We start from the raw sequence: 12002 nt of genomic DNA, 5'->3' as shown, positions 1-12002 counted from the left end.
TGGACGTAATACAGGTAAGAGTTTGGAGTTAGTGGATATCCTTAAAATTGGGAAAAATTCAAATTGCTTGCATTCATGAGTGGATTGAAGGCATAAAGGGCGAAAGATCTAGGTTGAAGCATAAAAATTACGGTATGTAGGAAAAAGTTACACTAAAAATAAAGTTGTTATAATGGGTGATAATGAAATGAAAGATAACGTAGTAGAAGTTGTAAGAACGAATGATAAAATAATGTCAGTAAGATTTTAACTTAATAAAGAATTATAGAATGTTATTTGTGTATGCTCTTCAAATGGGGCTGACTAAGAAACAGGAAAAATCCTTCTATAATCAATTAGGAGACATAATAAGTGATATCTTATCATCGGAGAAAGTGATAACAGGAAAATATTTTAATATAGATTTTAATTTAGGCTAGTCCAAGATAGAATATAAAGCAATACATGTATTTTTAAGAAATAGGCACTGGAGCTAGAAATAAAGCTGTAGATGATATGCTTGAATTAGAAACAGCATTAGATTTGGGGATTGTTAACACATTCTTTTAAAACTAAAGAACTCTAAAAGGGAAATAAAAGTAGCATTAGCAAAAGCTGAAGCAGAAGGGTATAAAAATCGATATGATCAACTTTATACCGGGGAAAGAAAAACAAAGATATTTGAAATAGACAAACATAGAGCACAAAAAGGGAAGATTTTGATTAAATTATTTCCGATCTATTTATAGATCAGACTTTATTTCAAAAATTAATAAAATAATCAAAAATATTATTATATAATTTTGATTGTTATGTAACAAATAACACAGATTATGATTTTTTCTTATTTTAGAAAAAAAAGTTAATTTGGGGTTAAGGCGTTATAAGCGTTTTATGTTTTTTATCTGGGCATTGCATAATTCTGGTTTATTTTATCAAGTGCTTTACACAAGTAAACTACTTAAACGCCGTCTACACTCTCGATCGAAGTTCTTTGGACGAAGTGTCGAAGTAAAGTTAATCGAGGCGAGGTGACTCTCTACATACTTGTGAAGTCGAGTAATGTAGTGTGACACTTCGTATTCGAACTTCGGTCCCTTTGACTTGGACGCGAAAAACCGACACAGAACGGAAATAGAACAAGGCGAAGCGAAGTCGCATGAAGTACCTGTCTTCACTCTCGTACTCGCTGAACTTCGATCAACTTTGCGAGTAGTATAGTGGCCGCTTTACAATATTGGATTTATTAACAGTAGTCTTTAAAATACACATAACATTAATCATTGTCAATTTTTCAAACGAAGACATTACTAGAATGAGTAAAAATGTTGTTGAGGTGAAAAATTAATTAGATCTATTGCACTCTCAAAATTGTGTGGCAAAATATAGGTAAAAGAATACAGTGTACTATAAGCGATTATATAAAGCAGCGTAGTAGTTGGTAAAAAATCTTCATAGAAACTTTACCGACTAGACAAACACGAATGTAAGACAATGTATGAAGTTTTATTGCGCTCTTGACGTTTTTATTCCAAAAAATTAGTTTTTTATTAAACTTCTTTATTCTTTACTTCATGGGCCATCCCGATATATTTCTTTGTATCTCCATCGTTTGTATTTGTTTAAAACCTGCTACATTCGGTAAAACTGCATGTGTTTAGCAAAAGCGTCAGTTAAATATTAGCACTCAGAATAATATTCTATATACGTTACAAGCGATGACCCTATATTATTAACTTTGAACATATAAATAATTAGAAATGTGCAAAATTCATCAAAGTGGTTTTGTTCGTATATTAAACTAGTCGATAATGATTGCATTGGCGTTTGCGATATTTGCTTTTATTTCATTATTATGTTTTTTTACATTAGCATATATCAGACAGAGATCATTAAGAGACTTTCCCGGTCCCAAACCTAATTTATTTTTTGGAAACATTTATATGGTAATACTTAAGCCTTTATACGGTAAGTACATACCATGATCATAGTTTATAAATTCTTTAGTCAATCCGCCGTCTGCAAATGTTGTATTATTGATTAATTTTTATTTTATTATCGCGTTTTACGACGTCGGCGTCGTCGATAATACACAGTAGTCCATTTAATCTAAATTTTTTCGGAAAATTCATTTCCTTTATTGTTTAATTAAATTGGTCATTTTGTCTGACCTTAATAAACGCTTTATTATAATCTATGTAACATGTAAAATGACAGGTTGACATTGATATCTCTTTATTTAATGAGGTTTATAGAGAACAAAGTTTCCCTTGTACCTGAATATTTATAAATCTAAATTTTTGGTTTTGATATATGTTGCTAAAATTGTTTGTCTGTTCATTGCTATATTATTTTAAGGAATTTTTCCACTGCATATTAATTAAAACTAAACATTTTTTTAAATCCTGAATATGTGGCCTGTGTGAGTCCATTCCAAATATGTAAAAGAAATAAGAATAAAAATTACTCACAATCTATTTAATTCTACCACCAACGACCGGCTTTGCATACTATAATTTGCTATGCATCTTCGGGTCTTAAATGATTAATTAATTAATAAATTAATGGTAATCTAAATGATGCCGGTACAAGAATTAATATTTAGTGATTTAGAAAACATAGTTTCTTTTACCTATTTAAACATTTTTTCTTAGTTTTCTTGGAAAGCTATGCATATTATTTTTTACAATACCTTAAGTATCATGATCTCTATAACGTTAAGACTACTTGTTGATTGTGTTAATTTTCTACCTTATAACGCTTACAAATAAAACACTCGACAATTTAAACAAAAACGTAATCAAACGTAATCAAACGCAATACCTCAATTATTTAATAATTATTAGGGGATAGGATATGAAGCAATACATAAAAAACTAGGATTTGGAATTGGAAATAAAGCTGGATATAATACGCTTAAATTATCGACAGCATTAAATGTGGTGATAGTTAACACTTTCTTTAAATAGAGAGAAACTTAACTTACTACGTACGAAACTGAACGAATGGACTGCTAAATAAATTATTTTATGACAAGAAAAGAAGATATAACAAATGGACGGCAAGGAGATAGTTAGTGAGGCAACAACACAAGTTGCTTGTGCTAGACATGAAACAAAAAAGCAACACTAAATTAAAAAAAAACGAAAAGTACCACAAACAATCAAGTAATAGATGTTAAAAGATAAAAAATAGGGTCTATTTAGGTTAAAGAAAAGTAGAAAAAATGTATTCAAACAGAAAAGACAGTCCTGAAAATAGAATACAGAAATAAAATTTTGAGGAAAATCAGAAGCACTTCTATTAAAATACATTTTTAATGTGCCTCCAGTAAGTTGTCGTTATCTCGTTTTCGTGGTCTTCCTACTGATAGTCTTTCTCAAGACGACAAGAGGAACCATCTCTTGTCGTCTTTACTGCTCCATTGGTTGTCATTCGGCTTATATGATCGTTTTATTCTACTCTTCTATTTCTTACCCAATCCTTGATGTTCTCCGCCTTGCATCTACGTCGTGTATCTGTGTTTTTATCTCTGCTGTTTCTAACATTCTTTTTGTTCTCTCTGTGTGTATTTCTGATGCATATGTAATTATTGTTTTGATGACTGTTTTGTAAATTCTGCCTTTCATTTATTTTCCGATATTTTTATTTCTCCATACTGTTTCATTCAGGCAACCTGGGGCTCTGTTCGCTCTATTCACTTGATCTTCCACTTCGGTTTCGAGCTTTGCGTAGCTAGATAATGTAATGCCTAGATATTTACACTCCCTCACTTGTTCTATTATCTAACCTTCTAGCTCCAATTTACATCTAAGTAAATTTTCTATTATAACTAGGCATTTTGTTTTTTTGGGGGAAATTAACATGTTAAATTTTCTGGCTGTTACATTAAATTGGTGCAGCATACGTTGTAAAATATCTTCATTTTGAGAGAGTAGTATTGCGTCGTCTGTATGGTAGATTATTTTAATTGTTTTTTCTCCCATTTGGTATCCTTTTCTATACACGGTTCACAATTTGTTGATAGCTCACTACAAGTTTAACCCTAATTAGACAACTGAAATACAGAGAGGATAGGTAATACGATATAATAGTAAAAACCAACCTAAAACTGACGATTTAAGACGTTTTCGACTAACCCACCTTATATCTGAAGGAATACAATACCTTATAATCCTATTACGGGGGTATTTTGAATGGTTAGAAATGAACGACCAGTGTCGTGGAGTATATGATTGAAACATTTATTTGAACTAAATAAATATATTTTTTAAATTGTACTTATGTAAATTGTATTTTTTAATAAAACTTATTTATTTTATTCAAAAATAAAAAGTTTCTTGCCATTTGTAAAAGATACATTTATTTAATTAAGGAAAAAGGCGCCAAATGTCGCCTGGCAAAATTTCCAAAGTGTTTTAAATGTATCCATTATTTTCGAATCCGGAGAAAACTAATAAATATTTTTGAAAAATTTAAACGCAGAATGAAAGATTACATTATTACTCAGGGCGGAAAGTCCCTGAAAACTTCTACAATGTTTATTTTAATATGTTATGTAACAGGGGTGAAAATAAAAGAGAAAATATAGTATAATTTTTAATTGAAAATATTGCATGCAAAAGAAACTTTTTATTTATTCTAAAAAATATTTCATCCTGCCTTTAAAGTTTTCAAAAATGCTTTTTAGTTTTCTCAGGATTTGAAAAAAAAATGGATACATTTAAAACACATTGATTTTGACAGGCGACATTTTGCGCCTTTCCCCTTTAATACCTTACGATTACAACTACTATTACTTACCTTATATAATTACGATTAGAAAACTATTCAAATTCAAAATAAATAGGATCAACTTCGGAATCCGAGTCGTCTTGAGGGTTAATAATTAGGTTAATAATCTCTACGGTCGCATCAATTATGTTATCAAGATCCCACATTTTTTGTTCTTCTTCTATTACATGTCTTACTGCATCTTTCCAGTTTTGTTTTGTACTATGTTATAAAGACTCGTATAACAATTCACGTACGGCTTGTATTTTATATGACGTACTTTTTCTAGCCACATAACTTTTCATTTGTGCCCAAATGAGTTCAATTGGATTTATTTCGCAGTGGTAGGGTGGAAGTCTAAAGACTGTGATGTTTCGCCTTTCCGCCATTTTGTCAACTACGTATTTCTTGAACTCAGATTTGTGTTGCCGGGTAATTTTTAAAAGTTCTGCTTTTACCATTCCGGGCGTGATCTGCCCGACCTTAAACCTTGTAATTCTTAAAAGAAATAATAAGTTAGACTTACTCACAATCAATTTAATTTAACTATCCAGATGACCGGTTTCGCTTTCTACAATATGCAAAGCATCTTCAGGTCTCGATACAAAGTTAAATAAATGCTGAAATAATAAACCCATATTAGGGTGTTGTCTAATAAAGATAAACAAAGATAGATGATATAAATTATATAAATTACAGTAATTATGCCAATATTACATGTCTGTGGTTTTTCAAATGAATAAAATGTTTAAGCAGACAAGGTAAGACCCACAAATTGGTAAAATAGTCTATTAAACTGCAATGAATTAATAAATGAACAAATAAATAAAACATTACTTACATGCCGGTACTCTATTAATTTATGGTTGAAAGAACATGGTTCAAACTATCCTGTATTGTTGATTGGAGAACTCAAGTCTATTATTGTAATTGTTTGACAGTAAACGGGAAAGTTCTTGAGGAGACAGATTTTATCCAATGAAGTAGACATAGGTGTAATGTAATTATTTGTTTGATGAAAGTAATGTGCTATGCCATTGAGTTATTTAAAAGTTATTTATATTTATTCTAGAGATATATTTATGAAATATGTGTTATTTATTGAGATTTTATTTTTGAAGGTGACGGTTGTGAGACAATGAATGAGATATATCTATCTATCTAGTAACTAACTTTTAACGTATTGTAGTCCGGCCGGGTAGTGTCAACATATATGGTATTTAGGATGTGATGAGTTTTATTACACAAACAATACTTAGCAACCTTTAAAGGTAGACCAATTAGACGATTGAGCCTGCAGTTAACTTCAACTAACCTTATAGAAGAAATAAATATATAGTCCACGAGCTAACGAAGAAGCAAAAGAGCCATTTACGCAGGACATGTCGCTTACAGGGATTAATATAAGTATGACTGAAGATTGAATCGTATGAATCGCATGGAGAAATGTAATTAGGAAACCCAACCCCGCATAGGGATAAAGCCAAAGAGAATGATAATGACTGAATATTTTTTCACTCAATTATTTTGATTTTGGGCCCTGCTAAAAGTTTAGGGCTAAATGCAATTTAGGATACAGAGACATAAATATTTTATTTACACCTTTTTCGTTAGTAACGATAAGTCTGCTAAATGCAAATAAGACATTATTTTTTATCAAAATTTTTTAGATTCTGATGTCGATCGAATCGATGATTGAATCGGAGATTAAATATGAAAAGAAAAAGAGTAAAAAAAATTTAAAAGAAGCCACAAGAAACTGTTTTCTTGTAGCTAGTCTTATATGTTTATATTGGATTAAGCCATAATTGATTGTAATGAAAACTACATTTTAAACTAATATTTGATATTTCCACTTTCACTACGGAAATCGTTTTCAAAAATATAGATTATTTAAGAATTCTGTGAAAAGAGTATAACTGAGTTAATCTTCTCGGGCAATCAAATATGGATTATTTTGTGTACTTCTGTATAATGCGTTTATATATTGTGTGCTCTTGTATTGTATGTTTGTGTATTGTGTTGTAGATAGTATGTACACGATTTTCTTATTTCACTATTGTTATTATATTCTTGTTCTTCTTCTTTTAGTATTGGCAACCAAAGCCTTCTATATTCTGCTGAGGTTTGCTACACATTTTTCTTCATGAAGTAGGACTAGAGCTGCTTCTTTGATTTTTTCTGATGTATGTTGCTTTCATGATTATTCATGCATCTTTCTATTATACACCTGTGTTTATTTTCATAGACATGTTTGCATATCTGTGATCTGTCGAAGTCTTTGCTTTTGATTTATGTTTCATGCTCGTTTATTCGGTCACTTAGCGGTGACCGAATGATTTTATTCCTTTTTCAAGACACTGTAATAAGAACATATGTACCTAAATATTTATAAAATGTCACAATTCTTCAGTGCAACTTACTAGTCGTTGAGATTATTTATAAAAGCATTGACACTCAACATTAATAACACACATATAAAATATAAAATAAAAAATAATGGACAAAATACATTCTAAAGTTTTTCAAATTTAGGTAAAGATAGTAAAACTTTGTTTATGGCATCTTTTACTGGTGTGTTTTAACTCTGGCACATAGAGAACAGAAAGTAAAAACCCTATGATTAAAAAGTAATTAGCTGTACTTAATATTATATTTCATTTTAAAAAATACTAGAGGCCCATTTTGGGTGAATTTACTTTTTAATTTTTATACCTGTCTTAAAGGTATGCAACATGTTATGCATACAAGTGTAATTTATGTACAGGTAAATAATTATTTTATTTTGGAGGTTTTTCCAGTAAGTAACAATAAATGTTGCTCAGTTTTTGGCTGCAACCCTAATAAACTGTGTTGTTTGTTTATATCGACAGTCACTAATATCCAATATTTCTTGTATATATATATATATATATATATATATATATATATATATATATATATATATATATATATATATTGTATATGTATATGCAGATGTATATCGCTACATGTAAGTATAATAATATTCAATTACTAGTTTTGCTTTATTCATTATGTGATGGTCAAAGTCTCCAAAGTATATACTTTGTATTTTTAAATATAACCCTCTAAATATAATTAAACACAGCGTTTAATTATTACTTTGCATCAAAGTTCAATATTTATTTATAATTATAACGAAATTTATACATTTAACCGGGTATTAAAAGTATTATCTAGTAAATAGTAATTGGCCATCACAATATCTGTCATGCAATTTTTATGTAAAATAACCTTTCTAGTTGGAAATGACGATAATTGGTTTGTTTTAAATATTATTTATATTAAGCTTTATTTCTTAGATACGCGTTTTAAATACTAAAAAAATGTAACTTTGTTTATTTCGATTATTGTTTTAAAAGAGATAGAGTAAGACAGAGTTATATTTTTGTTGTATTTTTTTCATTTAATAGAACATAAAATATAGAAAAGCACCGCGATATGATCTCATACAGAGTATTTATATATATATATATATATATATATATATATATATATATATATATATATATATATATATATATATATATATATAATATATATATATATATATATATATATATATATATATATATATATATATATATATATATATATATATATATACAGTGATGAGTGTCTTACCACCCGGCAAAATAGTGGAAAGGATAGAAGATAGATTAAGTTGTGAGATACTACGAGATAAACTAGTTTTAGACGTGGCTATTTGACTTCAGTCATAATTATACGGATGATTTCGAAAATATTTTATTTTAAATAATTTCTGATGTTAGAATAAATGATTGAATAAATTAAGATATATTATAGTAAAAAACATTAATTAGTAGCGATTTTAAATTATAAATCTTTAAGTTAGTTAATAATATAAATAACTCAACTGAAATATTTGACTAAACTAAAGGTAGGTATGTTTATCGGAAAACAATTATTATGTGTGGAATTGGCGTAATAGTTAGAGAAGTGGTCTATTGACAAGAAGGTTGGGGTTCAATTCACACCAAAGATAAAATTTTTGTTTTAGTCAATCAAAAAATAATAAAAAATATGATACATATTAGGTAACAAGTTTTCGAAAAACTTATTATTTACAATTTATTCTTATTACAATGTTATAAAATAGAAATACAAAATAATTCAAATTCAATTCCAGTTTTACAGTCTTCATTTGTGAATGCAAAATAATCCGGTGAATCTCAGTGTTAATATCAATTCCTCTGTACAGGTAGATTTACAGTTCTCTGTCCTCTGTACAGTTTATTTTTGTAGAATTTTTACTTATTGTAACATTCTTTAAACGTTCTTTTAATTTTGAAGAATTTTCACTTTATTTTCGAAGTACAACGATACTGTTTTTTCAATAAGATATTCATGTTTAACTTTAAACACTTCTAATACTAGTAACTAGTGACATAAATGTTTAGTGATTTAAAGCAAAATGATCTCTGCATAATTTCAAATTATATATATAAAAAAAAAGAAAACCACAATGTGGGTTTTGAACTCTAACCGTCTGCGACGTCTGTGTCGCAGTGTCGAATTCTTACCACTAAGCCACGAAGGATTGATAATTATTCTGTGACAAGAGTGTATAAAAGTCCTTAAATCATAGTAAAAATTATTCTTGGTTAATAATTTAAAACTTTAGATTAAATAATCACTATTAATTAAATTATTTTATTCACATTTTTGCTTTATTGTGGTCAATCAGTTTTTACTTCATGCCAAATTAAAAATGGAAATACGTCACACAAACGACGTTGTTACACATAATAATTATGACCGAGGTGATTTAGCTCGAAGCTAATGTCTAAAGGTGTAAGACTATCGATGGTGGTAATGTAATGTAATTATAGGTTTCTACCGATTATTTCCCACCTCTACGAGTTTCATCTCTTTTTATTTCACAAGGTAACTATGTTTTCTATCTCTTACGTTAAAAAGCCGGGTGGTAAGACACTCATCACTGTATATATATATATATATATATATATATATATATATATATATATATATATATATATATATATATATATATATATATATAATATCTAAATATAAAATAACGTTTAAAAAACGTCATTTTATTTTTTTACAACGTTTTTTTTAACAACTTAAGATAGAATGTACATAGAATGTAATTGTCCCACAGAGATGGAATCTAGAGGGCGGCAATTAGCAAATATTGCATTAAAAATAGTAGGTTGGTACTGTTTTAAGGTTATCTTTATTTAGATTGTTATTTGGTTAATAAGGATTTAGTATTGTGATAATGGGATTGAGTCACAATTGTTGGTGTAATGAAAATTACATTTCTTAACAATACTAAATTTAACATGCCACAAGAAAACAGTTTCAGAACCTTGTTAATAAAGATGTTACACTTAGTCGTTTTTCTTTTACAATTTTAGAGAAAAGCTTTTATGAGTAACCAAAAAATAAGTTACAAGAGATGGAGGCAGTTTTAGGATCTGATTTTTCCGACAAGGATCCGTCTTGGTTACCTCCTGCTCAAAGAGTACTAGATGATGTAGTTTTTTAAGATGAAATTGATGATATCTCTTGTGGTTACACTGTTTTGCAAAATGTAATACCAGACATCCAACAACGTCTAGTGCAGCCATTAAAGGACTCAAATTATGTGGGGTGGGCAGAACTGCAATCAAATGTGGCTGCTTTATTGGTGTATGCAGTGGAAGTGTTGGGTAATGTTGAAATTATAGAGCAAAAGTTTTTGGAAACGGAATACACCCACATGGAGGTGGATTCGAGACATTCTGCAATAAAATGTGCAAATAAAAATATTCCTGTGTATTTTTTACATGACTGGATGAACATTTTCCGCCATGGTAGATCAAGAAAAATCCATAAAACCGCAATAGGCATAAATGTTTCAAAACCGGAGTATATCATTAAAAAAATGAAGTATAAAGATTTCTATGACTGTATCTACTATTTCTGTGACTGATCTTGCGGAAAAACTTATTATTAACAGAAATATTGACCAAACCGGAAAACCAGTGAAGTGGCTCAAAATCAAATGCCTAAAATTTGTGAAAGGCCACTTTGATCGGATTTATTACAATTATGATCTTTCGGATAATTTTGATTGCACTAATATTTTTAAAGGAACAATAAAAGAGAGTAATCCAAAAAAGTCATGCTCTGCAAATAAACCTAAATACAATTTGCTAAAACTATAATTGTTTAATTAAGTTTTTTAATCAAAACTGTAATAATGTATTTTTTTTTAAGTATTATTATCTGATTCTTAGTCACATTTTGTAAAAATAAAAAATTTAAAAAAAATCCTAGTTTTATATTATATGTTGATATCCTTATCTAAAATCTTTAAATGCGATTATCTCAAAATAACTAATTTGACACTTGTCCGATGATAGTAATAACTGGAGACTGGATTATATGCAAAATGCATGTGTATATATATGTAGCATATTTGTGGGTTTCTTTATAAATGCATATGCTATTCATATTTAATTGATTAAGAGCATATTGCCACATATTTGAAAATATCACATAAATAAAATGGTTTTCTATACATATTTAGATAATAGTTTCTTGGAATTATTCATAGCAGGTACTAGGTAAGGTAACAAAGTCATAAAACGGTCGTAAAATTTGTATCATCATAGGCATTCCTGAGGTGTTTATTCATTAAATAATAATATAATGAATACTGTTATATTAAATATTATTAATGTTTTAATACTAATATATTTAGCAAAAAACAATTAAAACTTTAACGGCTAATGTTGGTTATTATATTATATTAATAAAAATAAGAATTTAACCATTAACAATTTTGTAAATAAGAATACCTCATCTCTTTGGATATTTCAATACTAATCTTTGCGTTTAATCACTTTACTAGAAAACCTGGAATTCATATCCGAAGGTAGAAGACTATTGTCCTGAATGTTCACGATGGTCTGATTTCTCAGAATCCCACAAACACTGTTCGCAACATAGTCGAAAGTTGTGCCAACATGACTGGCGTAGGGGAGTCAACTATATATATATATATATATATATATATATATATATATATATATATATATATATATATATATATATATATATATATATATAGGTTCCTATCAGAAAGAAAAAACACGGTATAGCTAACCCAAACACAAACGAACACTTAAAGAGAGGGAAAAAGCCTAGTGAAATTGATACATTTGCCAAAAATGGTATTCTAAGGAAAATTT

At 28.7% G+C, this 12002-nt stretch overlaps 1 protein-coding gene across 1 annotated transcript in view; it reads left to right on the top strand.

The window, feature by feature from the left end:
- Positions 1-1738: 1738 nt before the first annotated feature.
- Positions 1739-12002, top strand: part of LOC140452320 (cytochrome P450 4d2-like) — a 101880-nt gene continuing 91616 nt past the window's right edge. The window contains exon 1 of the mRNA XM_072546507.1: positions 1739-1947. Within this exon, the coding sequence (XP_072402608.1) occupies positions 1791-1947 (157 nt within the window). The 5' untranslated portion in view covers positions 1739-1790. The remainder of the gene's footprint in view (positions 1948-12002) is intronic.

This window comes from Diabrotica undecimpunctata, chromosome 1 (assembly GCF_040954645.1).
Source record: "Diabrotica undecimpunctata isolate CICGRU chromosome 1, icDiaUnde3, whole genome shotgun sequence".
Lineage (NCBI taxonomy): Eukaryota > Metazoa > Arthropoda > Insecta > Coleoptera > Chrysomelidae > Diabrotica > Diabrotica undecimpunctata.
This window is presented reverse-complemented; position numbering and strand designations above follow the sequence as displayed.